This window comes from Onychomys torridus, chromosome 1 (genome assembly GCF_903995425.1).
Source record: "Onychomys torridus chromosome 1, mOncTor1.1, whole genome shotgun sequence".
NCBI lineage: Eukaryota > Metazoa > Chordata > Mammalia > Rodentia > Cricetidae > Onychomys > Onychomys torridus.
Window position 1 is genome coordinate 83,784,035 of NC_050443.1, and position 19,716 is coordinate 83,803,750.

Below are 19,716 nucleotides of genomic sequence, written 5' to 3' on the forward strand. Positions count from 1 at the left end.
TTCTATGTAAAGTTTGGATAAATCCATATGGCTCAAGGTATAATAATCTGAGTTCTCTTGAACGTCTTTAAAATTTTAGTTGTGATTGCCATGCCTTGCGTTTTGATTAGAAATGCTTTAGTATTGATAGCTAAGAAAATCTACAATTCTGTCCAGGCTCCCTACCTCCCTCCACATATCTGGACAAAGTTTAGAAAGTCACAGAGATGACACTCAAGGTGACAATCACCTTTGAATAGAATCACTTTCAAGAATGATAAGTCTTTCCATTTCTCCACACATCTCTTTAGGTAAGTTTGAAAAATAAAGGACAGTGTAACCTAACATTGTTTTACAGATGCAAAGTTTAGTTCTTGGTTTAGTATTTACTGGTGTTTGAACTGCCTCATATCATTGTATTCTTTACAATAAGCCCAGACTTTTCCTTCATCTCTAAAGTTATTGATTCACTTTGGGTAAGTTTTCTATGTCTTATCCTTACAGTCATTACTACTCCCATCTCATTCCTTCTCCTCGCTCCCTATTTTTTTCTCCAATAAACTGGGTTTTAGTTTCTTAAAGTATCTGACAGACTACCTTATAAACATTAATGTGGTACTCTTTTCCAATTTTGATGCAAGTCATTGTAGATATGAGTAATTGTATTTTGTGTCCAAATCCAATCTGATTCTATACATCATTTGCCTTCATGTCTATAGGGCTTCATAAAATTTAGAAGAGGAAATAAGGTCAATTCTATGGCATAAGCCAAAAAAATAATCTCAGCAAAATTTCTTAATGCTATGGGCTTCAAATATTTTTTCATATTGTCAAATTCCTGATATGTGTGAAGAATGAAGTTTTGTTTAAAATAGGTCAAATGACCATTGAAGTGAAGTTCTTGACTGGTCATAGAATTCTTGCTTAAAATCAGCAGATATGCCCTGCATGTCTTGTGTTTCAGAAATGTTGTCTAGTTCTACATGTCAATACAAAACTATTCAAATTATTAGATGATTAGGAAATATGGGTAGGTAAAGCCAAGAAGACATTAAAGGAAAAGCACCTGTTCATCTCTGTGAACCTGGGCAGCTCTTATATTGAATAACATTAGCTTAGCTCCATTCCTGCCTGGTGTAGCAACCTACAGAACTTCCTGGTTCATGTGCATGAATCATGCTTGAGTTTTACAGACTCTGCCTTGTGCATCTGGAAGTTATTTACTACAAATTTACAGTGGAAAAATTAAAATGCATTGAAACCTGGTATATCACCTGAGTCTGGCAAATAAAATGAGTGAGGTCTAAATAAACGCAGATACTTGTGTCCACAAAGAGTATCAAATGGACCCATCTTTAGCATGATTTTCATGTAGCAAGAGAAGGAAGATCACTCAAACACATTATCTTTATCAGAAATAATTCACTTGTATAATGTGATTATAAGGGAATGGGGGTAGGATAAGAGGAGCTATGTGAGGGTAATTCAGGGATACATGTTAGCAAAGTGTTATATGCATTTGTGAATGAAACCTACTACCATGGCCAGTTAGCATGCTCTAGTCAGATCCATAAAAATAAATGCCTTACCTTTGTGATTTGACAATTTGTTATTTAAACTGTGTCTACCATTTTAAAAAAACTCACCAACCTTCTGACCCATACTTTTTGTCTTAAAAAAAATCAAGGATCTCTGAACAGACATTCTCAAACTTGCAGCTATGCGAATAAATATGTATCTAAAATATAATGTAATATTGGAAGTAAGATGATAGCTTAAGGATCTTTTTCTACTTCTACAAAAGTACAGTTGATTTGATCATTAAGTACCCATACAGTTCAAATGGCAAGCAAGTTTTTGTTGATTTAACTTATATTTATAGAGAACCAAATCATTGTATTGTCTCACCTATAACATGAGCTCTGTAAAAAGAGATTGCATCTAGGATCTTTGCCTTGGCATATACATACTGCTGACACCTACTTGTCAAAGGAAATAAATATCTTAATAAAATGAACTAGGTAGCTTTTCATGTGCTACCTACCAAGTGAAGAAATGTAACTGTATTTTTTTTCTATTCAATTACTTATATAATTTCTGCTCCATTAGCTATTGAACATGAGCAAATTCTGTTTCAAATAAGTAAAGAAAGTAATTTATACTTTAATAATAGTTTGGATCTCCCAAGAAAGACTATTACTCTACCTAAATGCATTAACTCACTTCATCCTGAAAAAAGCCATGTGGGCCATATATTGTCATTTTTATCAGCCACGAAAAAATCTATAAGAAAAATGAAAAGGTTCAGAGATGTGAGAAGGGCTTTTGGTTATTGAATTATAGGAAGTATATTTAAAATTAAATTGTCTGACTCCAAATTATTAACTCCAAAAACAAGGTGTTCAAAATTAGTAATTATGGCTATTATTTATTTGCCAATTAACTTTTTTTGTTAAAACATAGCTAATCGAAACAAAACTTCTGTTTCCTGCTGGGTTTTGTTTTATACATTCATCAAACAGGAAAATAAATAAATATATATGTATAATTAAATAATAGTAGTATCATAGACAAGAAAAAAAGAACCCTCACTAGCTTTGGCCTTTTAACCATCACACACACACACATACACACACACATACATACACACACAAAGACTTTGAGGAAATACTGGGGTTTCTTACAGTATTGCTCTTTTCCTGCCTTTACTGCTTCTCTACCAAAAGTGACTTCATGTACCACCATAGAGATTTAAAGTGTTAGTGTGAAGCCATTATGCCTCTGAGTAGCTAACCTCCTGGGGCATGTTCAAGGGAGAGTATTCTCTAGGTGATGTATAGATAACTGGTCATTGGTAACCACAAGCAAAAAAACAGAGTTCTACCCTGAGAAATGTGGGGATTATCTATTCCGTGTCCAGGTCCTTAAATATAGCTCATTGGGAGGAGGCTGTCCCCAAAGGACTAGAGGTCTTGTTTAATTCCTTGGCTCTGGCTATTGAGAACTTGATCCCACACAGGTTACAGTCTATGGCATCCAGTTCTTCACAAATGATTTCTCAGATGTTGGACAGAGGTGGGTAAGTTCCGGTAATTCTGATGGAAGAGTCTCCAAAGAGTGAGCTCCAGTGGGTGGGTCAGGACCCTGTAGATAGATACCAAGTATATAGTGAGGGGTCAGTTTGAAAATAACTCAGGTTCATTGCTGAAAATCAGACATCAGCAACCACAGTGACAAGAAAACAAACCAGTTTCAACACATGCAGGAGTGTGTGTGCAATCAGGAGTGCATGAATAAAGAATGGTATATTATAAAATATTCATGGAAACAGGTGATCTGGCATAGATGGTGCCTTTTCCTTCTCATACATTTCTGTTTGTCTGTTTAGATGAGGCCAAATGACCAGTTAGTCATGGTGGCAGGAGAAAGTAATTTCATGGACAAAATAGGATAAGTGATGTTAGTGGCAAGTTCAAAGTTACTTTAAACACACCAAATTACTTTAAAACTTTAACTAAAATGCACAAATACCCAGAGCTAATATTTTAGAAAATACAATTCATATACCTAGAAAAACACCCTGAAGTTTACAAAGAATAGTCATTGAATTGAAAATTGCAATAAAAATTGAGATTTTAAAGTCACAAGAACCCACAATGATATAACGATAAGCTTAAACATAAACTTTTACTTCTTTTATTTTCCCAAATACACTTTTTATTTTATTCTTTATCTAGTTGTTGGGGTTTTTTGTTGTTGTTGTTCATTTTGCTTTTGCTGTTTTGGTAGGCTGCTTATATCACAGAAAGTTTTGCTGGTATGGTAAACTAGGTTAACACCAGTAGTCTTTTAGAATTTGAAGTACCTTGCTCCAGGCTCTTCTAACGTTTTAAATTTTCCATTAAAAAAATCAGCTATTATTCTGGTGGATTTTCCTCTGTTTGTGACAAGCACATACACATGTAAGCGTGTGTGTGTGTGTGTGTGTGTGTGTGTGTGTGTGTGTGTATGTGTGTGTTTCTTTTGCTGCATTAAATACTCTTTGTTTTGTATACTTGGTGTTTTAAGTATGATATGCATGAGAAGTTTCTTTTCTGGGCTTGTCTATTTGAGGCTCTGTGTGCTTCTTGTATCTGTATAGATTTATGTTTCCCTAATATTGGGAAGTTTTCTATGATCCTGTTGAAGATCTGGTCTAGGTTATTTACCTGGGATTCTTCTCCTTCATCTATGTTATGATTCAAAGCTTTGGTCTTTTCACAACACCCTGCAGTTCTTGTGTGTTTCTTTTGTGTGCTTTTTTTGCAAATTTTTCACATTCTTTCCTGTGGCAGTTCAATTCATCTATGTTATCTTCAAGTCCTGATATTCCATCTTCTCCTTGATCCATTCTATTTAAAAGACTTTCCTCTGAGTTTTCTAACTGGTTTATTGAGTTTTTCAATGCCATCTTCATTTCAATAAGAGTTTTCTTCAGTATTTCCATTTACTGAATTTAGTTTTTAAATCCTCAATTGTCTTCATTAGTTTGTTCAATGTTTATTTTTGTTTTCTTGTACATCAATCAGATATTTACTGCTTTTCTCTATGTTCATTGAGCTGTTTGTGTCTTCTTTAAATGCTTTAAATTTTTGATGATGTTTATCATTGCTGTTTTAACTCCATGTACAAGTGTTCATACAGCTAATTCTCCTTGGAGACCATTTCTAAAGGACTAACAGATTTAGGAGAAGAAGTACTGCCATAGCCTTTCATATTGTTTGGATATGTTTTTAATTATATTTGTGTTTTAATTTTACATATTAGCCATTGGTTCCCCTGTCCTCCCCCCTCCTGCCCCTGCCTTCCCCCTAGCCCCTCCCCTCCATTCCCATCTCCTCCAGGGCCAAGACTCCCCTGAGGATTCAGCTCAACCTGGTAGATTCAGGACAGGCAGGTCCAGTCCCCTCCTTCCAGGCTGAGCAAAGTGTCCCTGCATAAGCCCAAGGTTCCAAACAGCCAGCTCATGCACTAAGGACAGGTCCAGGTCCCACTGTCTGGGTGCCTCCCAAACAGTTCAAGCCATTCAATTGGCTCACTTATCCAGAGGGCCTGATCCAGTTTGGATATTTTGTGATATGACTTGTACATGTGAACTTCCTTAGTTGTACATCTGATATGAGATTCTAAGCTGCCTCTGTTGATCTACCAGTATCTTACTGTATAGCACAAGGCATCTCTAACTCATGACCCCTTTGCATAAGCCTCCCAAGTGTATTACCAGACTTCTAATCCCATTGAATTTTTTATCTCATCAACTTTGGACACTCCTTATTTTTGTTTTTTCCTGATATTATAAATGACTTATCTCTGTTCTTTAATTTTTCTATCAACAATATTCTTTCTGTAACTCTCTCATTAATACAACTAATATCATCATTATATATGACCTTTATTTTTTAAGCTTTAAAAATACTTAGCAGAATTTAGACATTTTAAGATACTAACAATTGCCATTCCACCATTAGGAAGCAATTTAGTACATTGGTTTTGTGTTTGTTCCTTCTAGAAGCCTTTGATGGAAACATGAAAGATTGTTGGAAACATGAAAATGAATGTCCAAGTAGGACAATTCTGTAAGAGTTCAGACTAATAATGTTGGTTAGTAAATTCCATTAACAATAAAATGTAAAACATCAAAGTACAGAGATAAGGAAAAATATACATTGATGATATAGATAAAATATAAGTACATAGAACATTTTAAAAACAGATTAAACATGCCATGGTAGTTAAACAAGACAAAATAATTTAAATGAAGGAAAATTCATTCAATATTTTCATGTCTTAGAAACTGGAAATGTACTACATATTAATAGAGATCAAAATGCATTGCATGAGAAATAATGAGAATTTAAAAGCAGAAAATGGACAGTGGATAAAATGAGATATTCTTGGAAATATCTCTCCATTTCCTCATCATCTCAGTAATAATGATGATTATGATGATGATTACAATTAGTAAAATCTACATTCAGGGCTGAATAAGCACACCACAAATCTATGTTATAGTTTTCAGAATATCCCTGTGTGTTACACCAACCATGGAATCAATATTGTCACCACTAATCTATATATTTTAAAAATTGTTGAAATTTTTCATTAATACATAGCATGTACACAGTATTATATAATGCAGATAGATTGGTAGATAGTTTTTACTTGACCTTCATTTACCATCTTTGTAAATGGGAGCAGATCTGCTTTAATACTTATAATCACTAAGAAAGGTCCTTAAGTGTCACCTAGATGTCTTCTCTCCAAAACTATCTGAAGTATTATTCTTTTCAGTTAAAATAACTATTTGGCCTATTATGTTCTGAGGCAGGGACTAGGAATGAATACAAAGATAGATCTAATAAAGGATCACTGGGTGTGAAAGCCACTGATACTGAGTTTCATATGATCAGAACCAAAGGTAGAGAAAGACTGAGATAACCCAACCCAGGGAGTAAACAAATGGCAAAATGCTAATTATAACACATATTTGGAACTAATTCCATAGATCATTGGTAAAAGAAATGGGATATCATAGAGCACATGCCAATCTAAATGGAATATATCATCATACTTTCAAAGCAGTTTTTAATGCCTATCTTATAGCTATAGGTATATTTTGTCTTTAAACTCCATGACACCATAGTAGAATCCATTGTACTCAAAGGAACATCAAGGCAACACACTCCACAGCACTGCTGTAGATTTGCCACTGCCTACCCAACAAGCCCAGTTGATGTCTGGCTACCAGCTGGGGCCCAGAATCTACCACAGAATTCACCTTCTGTAGTATATAGTTAAGTAATAGGATAATTTGCTCACATACATTACCTCATCATGTTATAAATTGCATCCATGCCTCTGATAACTCAGACCAGAAAACAAGGCAACAGATGAATTCAGTTTTGCAGTCAGCTAGCCAGTAACTAACTTGGAAATATCCTCACATACTATGTAAGAAAAACTAGATATAGCACTAATACAATGGAGGAAAATGACTGCTCTTCATATTGTACCACCCTTAAAAATATTCTGACATTGTTACCACTTTACAATAGCATAAAGCAATTGCCCATTTACAAAGTGCATCATAAAGTTTAAAAGATCATGAATCACAGTAAGTCTGAAATAAATTGGTTAGTGTGTAGTGCTGTTTGTGTAATGATTATTGTTTTGTTTTGTTTTGTTTTTTGTTTTTTGAGACAGGGTTTCCCTGTGTAGCTTTGTGCCTTTCTTGGAACTCACTTGGTAGCCCAGGCTGGCCTCAAACTCACAGAGATCCGCATGCCTCTGCCTCCCAAGTGCTGGGATTAAAGGCGTGCACCACCACTGCCCAGCTTGTGTAATGACTGTAATATGGTGCATGACAGGATTTTACATTTCCAAGAGAGATCATTGTTTTAGGGAATTGTGCAATAGTTTTCAGTTGTCTCTAAATTCCTTAATTCCATTCCATATTCTAAATCCAAACCAGTGTCTATCTATTCCATGCCCCATCTTTACTGGCATCTCCACTGCCACATATAACAATTTCTCTTCTTATTTGCAAAAAAATGTATTATTCCCCTCAACAACCTGTTGAATCATCATCTCCTAAACCCAGTCCAATGATATATTTTACACTGTACACACACAGAGAGAGAGAAAGAGAGAGAGAGAGAGAGAGAGAGAGAGAGAGAGAGAGAGAGAGAGAGAGACTCTGTATTGGTTATATATTTTTTGTCTTAATTAGCTAGTGTGATTATCAATAAAAAGTTGCTAAATTAATATGTGTGTGTGTGTGTGTGTGTGTGTGTGTGTTCTTAAAGACTGAGAGAATAAATGGCAGAAGTATGTGTTTGTTTTAAGTTTGAAAGTTTTCTACATGGTTTTCTATAAATGTGGAGCAAATTTTGCAAAGTTAAAATACCTCCTATTACCCTCTGTAGGTCTCATGTGCTATATTATGGAATTGAAGAATGGGTTTTCCACTTCTGCAAGAATTACACAACATACTATGGAAGAAGCTAGGGTCTCTCAATGGAAGCCAGAAAGCTGCAAGAAAAGCATCTGTGATCAGTTCACACTAGCATGCTTCATTCCAACAAGACACAGTTCCACCCTTCCTCCTTCCTCCTGATAGGGATCCCAGGGCTGGAAGATGTGCACCTGTGGATTGGCTTCCCATTCTTTGCAGTGTATCTAATAGCTGTCCTGGGGAACATCATCATCTTATTTGTGATCCAAACTGAACGCAGCCTCCACCAGCCCATGTTCTACTTCCTGGCCATGTTGGCATGTACTGATTTGGGCTTATCCACAGCCACCATCCCCAAGATGCTGGGCATTTTCTGGTTCAATCTCAGGGAGATTGTGTTTGGAGCCTGTATCACACAGATGTATACCATTCACATATGCACCGGCCTGGAATCTGTGGTGCTGACAGTTATGGCCATAGATCGCTATATTGCTATATGTAACCCACTGAGGTATAGCATGATCCTCACCAACAAGGTGATAGCTATTCTGGGTGTAGTCATCATAGTCAGAACTTTGGTGTTTGTGACTCCATTTATTTTTCTCATCTTGCGGTTGCCTTTTTGCGGTGTCCGGATTGTTCCCCATACCTACTGTGAACACATGGGTTTGGCAAAGCTAGCATGTGCCAATATCAGGGTCAATGTCATTTATGGATTAGTTGCTTTCTCAGTGGGATACATTGACCTATCTGTGATTGGATTTTCCTACATCCGGATTCTCCAAGCAGTCTTCCGCCTTCCATCCTGGGATGCTCGGCTCAAGGCCCTTAGCACATGTGGCTCCCATGTCTGTGTCATGTTGGCCTTTTACCTGCCAGCTCTCTTCTCCTTCATGACACACCGCTTTGGCCACAATATCCCTCATTATGTCCACATACTTCTAGCCAATCTGTATGTGGTTGTTCCCCCTGCCCTGAATCCTGTTATCTATGGAGTCAGAACAAAACAGATAAGGGAGAGAGTACTAAGAATGCTTCACCCTAAAATCCACTGATACTTACTTCCGTGATCTTCCATAACAGTTCAATAAGAAAACAAGGACAGTCAGAAATAAGCAGTAGGAACACTCTTTTGTTAAATTTCCACAAGTGATCACAACAATAGATTCTAGAAAAAAAATTGCTCACCTCCCTTCACTGTCCCTCAAAAGTCAATTTCACTACATGACCCTCCATGGCTCATAGGTTAGTACATACCATCAAAAGATATTACATAAAAGTTCCAAATTCTCTAACCTGTGGGAGATACAACAAAACCCTTTTATTTAAGCCCATGATAACATAAAATTCCAAGAGGGATAAAAGGAGGTTGGAAAAGGTTGATGCCCAGTAGCTAGCTACCTTGAGTGATATATTCCCACATAGAGATTCTATCCAGTCACTTGTCAGACCTGAAGTTACAGTGATAAAAATGGCGTAGAGTATTATCAAAACCAAGAATAGTGGTAAAAGCTGAACTAAGGATCATAAAAATGTACATTTAATCTCAGATTTGGGAAATTTGACCTGAAAACTACAATAAAACTCTTTGAAAGTAGGTGTGGCTACTTGAAATCCCAGTTCCTGTGAAGCTGAGGCAAGAGGACACATCTGGGCCCATCTTGAGCTACACAAGATGAGTTTGTTCCAGGCCACATAATGAAATCCTGGTTCACAAAATCTAAGGAAAAGGAAGGAAGGAAGGAAGGAAGGAAGGAAGGAAGGAAGGAAGGAAGGAAGGAAGGAAGGAAGGAAACTATAAACAAACAAAAAACAACCTAGAAAAATCTTTTTGCGCTTCAATGTTTCTGCCTACAAAATGTTTTTTAAAAAATGTGATATGGTGAACTCAAAAGAAGTGAAAATTTTTGCAAATTATAGAACTTTAAAAGACTTGGAATCTTGCAGACTTAACATGGTATGTCTGTTTTCCTTTATGTGTGTAGATTTATTCTTTTAATCATATTTTTGTTTATTCTTTGAGATTTTCATACATATGTACAATGTACCTTGATCATATTCATCTTTTACCCTTCCCCCAACAGGTCGCCTTTCTAACTTCATGTTCTCTTTTTCAAAAAAACGTTTAACCCACGGAGACCAGTTAATCCTGCCCAAATGCACATTGATGAAGAGTCATCCTCTAGGATGTGGGCAGCCTACCAGTGGCTTCACCCCAAAGAAGAGTGACTCTCCCTCCCCTAGCAATCATGAATTGACAATAGCTCTTCAGCTAGAAGTAGGACTTCAATAGCCCCTTCTACATTCTTGTTGGAATTTTTAAATGGCTTGATCTTGGGCAAGTCTTATGCAGGCAACCAGAGCTGCTGTGAGTTTATATTTGCAAGAGCCTTGTCAAATCCAGAAGACATTTCACAGCATTCTCCCTTGTCCTTCAGCTCTCTCACTCTTTCTGCTCCCTATTCTAAAATTTTGGTGATATTTTGGGGCAAGGGAGAACTGCAAGTTAACACAGATGTCCAACCCTTACTTAGTACTCATAATCACTCATTTTTAGCACTTTGAATAGTTATGGGGATCTGTGACCTTAGTCATTGCCCATTGCAATAAGAAGTTCTACCAACTTACCTATACCTTCAACCCTGGAGAGCATTAGTTTAAGTGAAATAAACCAGACTAATAAAAATAAACATTGCCATTTTTATTTGCATATGCAGTCTAGATTTATATATAAATGAATATATATGACATAAAAGATTATAGCTGGCTGTAAGATGGGAGAAATAGGAAAGGGAATGGGTGGAGAATAAGAGAGAGTGATGAATACATATGTCAAAAGCAAAAGTGTGCACTAACTTCAGGGGCAATAGTTACTGTAATTTGGGAATCACAGGATATAAAGACCTAAGAGAAACACTTAAGAATTTAAAAACTTGCTGTGCTCCTGGTTCTCCAGCTTCTTCAGGGCTACGAAAGCTGTATTTCTCCAGGGAAGAAAATGTATCTGAACTCTAATATAACTAATATAAAATTTCCTTTCTAAGAAACAGAATATTGAGTTGTACCTGTCTGTTTGAGGGCAGTATGTCCATCTAGTAAGTTTGAGCTCGTGGTACTAGTGGGATTAGAAAAGTTGTGACGATGGCGTATGGGACTAGATCTGGAAGGGAAATTAAAGAGAGCCACAGGATAGAGAACTAGTAAAAGGCAAGGTGTAGATGGTACCAACCCTAAGCTAGACTCACATACTCTTTAGGAGGACCTGGATCATACAAAAGGACTGAATGATCTGAACAAACTTGATGGAGGATATCTTGAGCAGCCTTCCTCAAGTGTTCATAAGAGTATGAAGCAGAATGTAGATTTGAAGAGAAAGAATTGCCTCCACCCCACTATTGTCGAGGTGGTCATCATTAATTAAAAACATTACTAGTCTACCTCTTACTTCCTTTCTCATTTTCTAATAGTTTCAACTCTTCTTTATGTTCTTCAGTCCTCCCCCACACATGCCCCTTGTTCTTTCTACTCTCATTTCAATTTATTTTTTCTCTAATTTCAGACATTTCTTTTTCCATCTTCTTACTGTCTTGGTAATACACATGCTTCTGTTCTCCTCATTAGTTCTATGTTCTCTCTACTCCATAACATTCAACTCAGAGACATTCCAATGTATAATGTTAAATCCTAGCCTGAAAGCTCCCAGCAGGGTGGAAAACTGTACCACCATTTTCCACTGGATGACTTTCTCTCTTCTCCTCATCACCAATCATCCCTCATCCCTGTTTCCAGTTCCTGCTAACCAGGTTTGATGTCAGATTGAATATGTTAAATTGAGAGGCATTCCTATCACCATCTTTATATTCTAATTTGACATCATAAGGATTACGATCAAGCCTCTGTACCTGGTGCATCTACTCTACACACCAAGAGCAATGACGTTTGGATCACTCTGAAAGGTCACCTGTGTGAAGGTTCTTTAAAGATGCCTGTGATGCTCTGAGAAGGAGGTTTGCATGATCATGGGAGGAGACAGGCAGAGAGAGCTTATTGACATGGGGAAAGAAAGATAGAAATTGGAGAAAAGAATGAAAAGCAACATGAATACAGGGGGTGGGAGAAAAAAAGCATGAGGGGATTTTTTAGAATATTCTTCAAAACAGAGTCCAAGGATCCTGTGACCAACACACAGCACTTAGCCTGAAATACCAGTTCAAATGGCTTTGTGTGCACAAATAAAAACACCTCAACAACATGTTAATATGGAAGGGGAAAATTTTCACAGGGTCCCACCCCTAGACAAAGAACTGTGGGAAACGAATGACTTTTTGGAGAATTAGCCTCTCCCAAGGATCACCCCCCTTATTGATTGCCCCATGCAGAGTGTTCAAAATTACAATTAAAAGACAGAGACTGAAAAGACAGAAATATAGTCCTGGTGTCCTCTCTGAACTTAGCTGACAATGTGAGCTACATACTTTCCTTCCAATGGTTTCTATAGCATACATTTCTAGAAAACAATAAAGAAATAGATGTATAATATCTCAACCTCCTCCCTAGATTAGGTACTATGAACTTTTTATAAGTCAAATATCAAAACCCAATTTATACCTGATTAAATCACAAGGAAAACTAGTGGCAGTAGAAAATAATCAATATTCATATAAAAAATGTGGATGAGTTCTATTCTTCAGCATGCCACTGAAGATTCTCTTATTATCATGGGCTGCCCCACCTGGTATTAACAGCTTCACAAGTCGTACCCAAGGTCTAACTTCTGCCAAGGCATCCCTGATGCCAAGATTTGCATCTGACTTGGGATGGAAGAAGGCAAAACTTGATGAATTCCCACTTTATGGCCACATGATCTCAGATTACTATGAGCAGTCTCCTCCAAAGTCCTAGAAGCTGACTATTTGTACCCAAAAATACATAATAAAGAGTATTATGACAAGGATAGCTTTCATATTTGTGTGAGGCTCCATTTCATCTGCATCAACAAGATGTTGTCTTATGCTGAGGATGACTGGTTCCAGACAGTTATGTGTGGTGCCTTTGGGAAATCCCTGGGCACATCAGTCAGCCTTCACAGTGGCCAGGTTATCATGTCCACCCTGCACCAAGCTATAGAATAAGAAATGTGATTGAAGCCCTGTGTAGAACCGAATTCAAGTTCCCTGGCTGCCAAAAGATACACATCTCAAAGACACATGGCAGGTAAGAAATGGCTTATCCCTGATGGCTGTGGGGTCAAATATATGCCCAATCATGGTCTCATGAAACCCTGCATTCCTAAGGGCTTCCCCTGTGCTCATTTATACACCATCAAGCCATGCTCAGTAATAAAGTTTATATCCAGTCTGCCACGGGAAGGTAGGTAATGAGAATAATACACAGGCTTTGGAAGAATGAATGCAATATTAAAGTAACTTTTAAATTTAATTCACATTAAAAACAACACTTTCCTTCAAGTATTCAAACTTCTATTGAAAGTCATTTTGTGATCAACATGTTGCTAGAAAATGAAACTCCAAGATAAACCATTTTGGTCCCCTTATTCAAGGAGAGCAGTCTAGTGGCCAAAGCAGAAACCTGAAAAATCAAGTATATCACAGTGCAATAAAAATTAGATTAAAACACAGAAATAAGACACTTTGGAAGCACTAAAGGCGAAGGGATATTGTTTCACTCTCTTCTCTCTCTCTCTCTCTCTCTCTCTCTCTCTCTCTCTCTCTCTCTCTCTCTTTGGTTTTTTGAGACAGGGTTTCTCTATATAGCTTTGCACCTTTCCTGGAACTCACTTTGGAGACCAGGCTGGCCTCAAACTCACAGCGATCTGCCTGCCTCTGCCTCCTGAGTGCTGGCATTAAAGGCTTGCACCACCACCGCCCGGCTGGGATATTGTTTCTCTAGAAAATACTAGGACACTAACCATAGAGAGTGGCATGATAGATAGACTGGAAAATGCAAGAGAATATACCAGAAAGCTCTATGGCCATGAATCAGAGCATAGAAACATGAAATCATTTTGCTTACTTGTGGACAAGGAAGTTTGATTCCCAAAGGCTTCATTGTCCTAGCTGATCAAACTCCACACTTGCAACCCCATAACCAAACTTTGAAGTTACTATGTCTCCCGTTTTCTGTCATAATGGCACCTTGCAATATGAATCCTAATTGCCATATTAATAAAAATAAACTAGGAGCCAGATATTGGGGTAAATGCTGAAAGATCAAAGAGACAAAGAAACAAGCCACTAGAGAAACTTCTCACAACTACCGAATTCTCAGGCCGAATGGAAGGCAAGATCCTATCTCCACAAATTCTTTGACTGAAAGTGTCTTAGTCCTTGGCGGAAAAGCCTCTAGTTCCTGTCTCCTCATGCCTTATATGCCTTTCTACACCCAGCCATTTCACTTCCTTCATAGTGCTGGGATTAATGGCTTGTGGTGTGCTTCCCAAATACTGGTAGCAAAAGCATGAGATTCCAAGTGTGGGAATTAAAGAGGTATGCCACCTTTGCCTGGCCTCTATATTTAATCTAGAGACTGGCTCTGTTCTTTGATCCTAAGGCAAGCTTTATTTGATATACAATATTGATATAGATATGATAGGATAAAAGGGTAGATTATTGAATCTACTTTTAAAGAGCAACAACTTGTTTAAAATGTTTTACATTGGTATAGATTTTAGTTTATTGATACAAATTTAAAGTTAATTTTGTTATACTATATGTGTATTTTTACTCTTGTTTAAGGTATTATTTATACAACTCAATTTAAATTGTAATGTAACAATTAGTCTTCTATGATAGTCAAATTTATAGTCATGTTGTTTCCTAGTTATACACAGATATAATTCAATTAGGTAGGTAAATCTTTAAACAATTTAAAAACCTACAGAATATGGCATTTAAAATGTTTTAAAAATTTAGACTTTCTGGACAATGAGACATGTTCGCTCCTGGCAGCACCAATTTACTTCAGAGAGGAGGATGGGCATCAAAGACACTCTATATAGAGTTTATCTTCTTCTTGGAAAAAAAATAGCCATTTGGGCAAGAAACTATTCTTGCCTGGACTGCTTGATCAAGTGGACATGTAGGACCCATAAAAAGGTGACCACTGAACCTTGCTTGGCAAAATGGTCCTTCAGGTTTCTGTTTTGCAGAGGAAACTGCCAAACATTCTGCAGGACACAAAGAGAAGTGACTGAGAGACTCTAGGCCTGTGGGCTGAAGACAGATGCTCCAACTTTACAAAGGAACATTAGGTGACTGTCCAGGCTGCCAGCTATCTCTGTCTATTCTTACAAAATGCCTGAAAGTTGCTTGTGTCCTTCTCCCATTTCTCAGGTAATATTATATCCTTCTGAGGTATTTGATGTAGTTAAAGACTAGATAGTTATAATTTCCTTAGTTATGATAAGAGATAAGTTAGATATGAAAACTTAGACTCACAAATATAAGATAGATAGGATATCTTCTTTAATTTTTCCAAATACAAATAGACTATATATTGCAACTGTAATTCTTGCTAGATAACTGTTTTGTTATATGTAATTTTACTATATGAAAGTTAAAACCTTCCTTTAAAAAAAAAGAAAAGGGGAAGTGCTGTGGGATGTTCTCTATGTTAAATGTGTGTTGCTCTGACTGGTTAATAAATAAAACACTTATTGGCCAGTAACCAGGCAGGAAATATAGGCAGGACAAGGAGAAAGAATTCTGGGAAGTGGAAGGCTGAGGCAGGGAGATGCTGCCAGCCGCCAGGTGAGAAACAGATGTTAAGATGCCAGTAAGCCATGAGCCACATGGCAACTTATAGATTAATGGAAATGGGTTGATTTAATATATAAGAATATTTATCAAGAAGCCTGCCACAGCCATACAGTTTGTAAGCAATATAAGTCTCTGTGTGTTTACTTAGTTGGGTCTGAGTGGCTGGGAGACTGGCGGGTGAGAGAGATTTGTCCTGACTGTGGGCCAGGAAGGACCAGGAAAACTCTAGCTACACAATATGTCACCACAACACCTGCCTCCCAGCATATCCTCTCAGTCTTGGAATCCCACTGATGTTGTATTCTGTTTTCTCTGTCACCTCTGTACAAGTCCAAGACACCTCATCACCTATATTTGGCTTATTGCAATGACCTAGTGGGAGAGGCAGGAAGCATTTTGCTTTAGTTCCTTTTTTTCCTCAAGTGTAGTTCAATATAGTCACCAGCATAGTTATTTCAAATAATATCAGGCCAATTATATCTCTACTATGCATGGCTTCATGATTCACTCATAACAGAAAGAAAAATGCTAACAGTGGCTGACAGAATCAAACATAGTCTGACCCTCAGTGACTCCTCTGAGCTCCTCCTCCAAACACTACCTAAACCACTTCATTCATCGTTTGACAAAAACAACTTCACTTTTTTTTTCTTCTAGGACTTGTCATTCATTGTTCCCTCTGGGCATGTAGTTCTTTCTTTGTCCACTGGGTCTCCTTCATAACAATATCTGGAATGATATCCAACTACTTTACTTCCAAACATAAAATCAATCCTACCACAGCCCCCATTGAATTGTCCTATACACCATTTATTGCTAGTTAATGGCTATGGATTCAAGCAATTTTATTTTTGATGAATAATCTGTTCATCAAATACAACCAAGAGAAATATTAGATTTGAGATAAGGAGATAATAGAAGATATTGAAACCTAAATATCATGCTACTTTGGTGGCCATTCTTCCAGAAAAACTACATCACATTCTGAAGGAGGATAAAAGTAAAGCCTAATCTCCCCCATGAACTTCAGGGTCTAGCCAAGAAGAAAGAAGGGACTAAAGTCTGCTGTGCAAACATGACAATCTATCTCCATGGAATATATTAAGCAATGAGTTTGAAAACACCAGACATTAGCCAAGTAAATGCAATATGAAATATGGATAACAAATGAGAAAAGCCCTAGAGATATGTGGGCTGCCTTGAATGAGTTTTCAGTCTGATAGACAGAGAGGAAGAATGGATTCCAAGAGGAGCTTATCGGTAGAGTCTCTGAGTTGAGGAGGGTACTTAAATGTTTGAAAGATTAAAAGTGTTACATTTGACAAATCATAGCCTTGGAAGAGAAAGGAGGGGAAAGTGAGAGAATTTTGAAACTCTCCAGAGAACCTACCTCCAGTGAATGTATGTATGTCAGGAGACTGCATGTACTAAGGGAAGAAAGAGTGGTACCCAAGGATTACAGATAAGAGTATCCAGTTCTGATAGCTATTCACTGAAGCCAGAATGGAACACAGTTCTCAGGGCACTTGGGAGGTAGTCAAAAGAGTCTTTCCTAAGTAATAAATCAAAATTAGTCATAAAGAATTGTTCTAGGTTTTTCATAACAAGTCTTAAAAAGCAAAGCCCTGCCCCACAAAGCAAATTATCCTCAAATAACTTGTTTGTATTTCATAATGAATCTTAAGAAGACATAATGAATCTTAAGAAGTTAACATTTATAAGATCTGGCACCTCAAAAAGCAAAGTCTCAAAATGTCTGATATGATAGCTAACAAAAGTTACCAGATAGCAAAATAATTAGAAAATATAACCCAAAATAGAATAAGGAAAGTAATTGGTTAGTTGAAATTAGCAGTGTTGTTAGAGAATAAGAAGTTTGAGATAATTATTGGAATTTCATTCCATATATTCAAAAGAATTAAGATATAGTCAATATTTGGAAGACTTAAGCTTATCTTCCATAGCTAAAAAGTATGTCTGAAATGACAAAATAGAATTCAGGGTATATTAAACATTACATAAAGAAAAGCATGGCCTTTTACTTTATTAAATTGAAATAGTTCCATTGAGTAACAAGCAGCTTTCACTAAAACCTTCTCAGTGAGATTGTTTATTATTTCCACTTGCATTTTTATGAAAGCAGTTCCATGACAAGAGTTTTGATAGACTAATTTTGGTTCATTAAGTTTTAGGGACTGTATCTATCTGATAGGTGTATTCAGGATGCTGACACAAACTGAGTTTGCAGACTCCATGGAAGGTACCAAGTGAACATGTGCAGCTAAGCCTGGGCACATACAGATGTGTGTGTAGAGACCCTGTACCCAGGAGATTTACTTATCCCCTAAAGGGCAGACAGCCAATATAGGGCTAGATTATGAGGGAAGATTCCTTTCAAAAAGAAAGAAAAAACTTTTCTTCTGCCTGTCTGCCTCTATCTCCCAGAAGGATCTTTTGAGCTACAGAGAACATAAATTGAGATCACAGTGGTTAAGATCCCTGAGGCTCCAGATGTATAACTACCCTGGCCACTTCTGGAACTAGCCAGAACTCTAGTGTCCATGGATCAAGAAACCATGCTTCAAGTTCTTGGTAAGCGACTCTGAGTAGAGGGTGCCAAAGGGTATCTACAGCAGGCCTTAACAGAAGATCAGAGACCTAACTCTTAAACCTGAACTTGTGCTCTCTTTTCCTGGATTAGTACAACTGGAAGTGTCGAGACTATCTGTCTGGAATTAGGAAGCCAATGTGAGGAACTGGCTTCTGATCTCCTTCTTTCTTCCTCCCCCTCCCTTACCCACTCCTCCTTTTCTTCTTCAAGACTCTCAATGGAGTCAGAAATGGAAAACCTAGAGAGTATACACATCGTGTAGATGCCAGGTAGAATGATTTGTAATTCTCTGCTATGAATATAGAAATTCAGAGGTCCAGAGGACAGAATATATTTTTAAGTGGATTATTGAGTAGTAAACAATTTTAGTAGGTGTAACATCAGTGGCAGGTGCAAAAGCTATAACTGGGTGTTGGGGAAAAGATAATTCAGCAAGTTTTAGCAAAAATTAATGGATTGCTAAAAATGATGGCTCCAGAACTAGAAAATTATGCATGAAGTAGCCATGAGCTACCTCCTACTCTGTGTGTTCAATAATGTCTAAACTAACATGAGAACAGATTCCTTAACTTCCTCTCTGAACTTCAGGAAGTCAGGGGTAACATCACAGTGCTTCTCTAGTGCTGGTCTGTGGCCTTGTCCACCTAGAGAAAGGCTCTGGCTGCAAGGTCTTCATTTTTATTTTTGACTTAAGCTTCCTAGCCTTACTCATCACATCTCTGGCTAGAACCAGAGACATTAGATCTCAGTGTCAGTCCCAATGTTGTAATTTTCAAGCTCTTGTCACAAACCAAGACTAAAGTAACAAAAAAAAAAAAAAAAGTGTTCTCGTGTGCTTAACTTCTTGAGCTGACTAGGCAGTTCCATACTTGTTGAATGGGAATTTAAATGAAGAAAGTGCAGAGAAGGGAGATGGAAATTGGAAGCATGAATGAGAGGGAATAGGTAAAATGATCATTTAATCTAATTTCATCTAATGATGAAAAAATCACATTAAAGCTCTTTAAGACACAAAGCATATTTTTTCCTCTAGGCTCTTTCATCAACCATAGTTCAGTCACCAGATTTTTTATTTGATGGTAGCCTCCAGAGGTAAATTCAAAATTCTTCCTGTTCCCAATATGAAAGTCCTTCATTCTTTTCAGAAATTCTTTATGATCCACAAGGGAAGTTTTTTGGTCACAGTGAGATGTAGGGCTTTGTAAGGGATAAATGTAAATTTTTCCAAGGAATTAGTCAGAAGATGAGGAAGCAATAAATAATAAAAGCTTAAAGATGAGTATGGTGATAATAAGGATGTTTGTAATTAGATTGAAGATATATGTGCCACGGATACAAGAAAAGCTAACAGGGGT

The 19,716-nt window shown here is 37.2% G+C and overlaps 1 protein-coding gene across 1 annotated transcript; it reads left to right on the plus strand.

Annotated features, from left to right (window-relative positions):
- Positions 1–8,085: 8,085 nt before the first annotated feature.
- On the plus strand, positions 8,086–9,027 carry LOC118569404 (olfactory receptor 52E5). Its single transcript, XM_036167161.1, has one exon. It carries the CDS (start codon positions 8,086–8,088, stop codon positions 9,025–9,027), a length of 942 nt encoding a protein of 313 aa, XP_036023054.1.
- Positions 9,028–19,716: the final 10,689 nt, after the last annotated feature.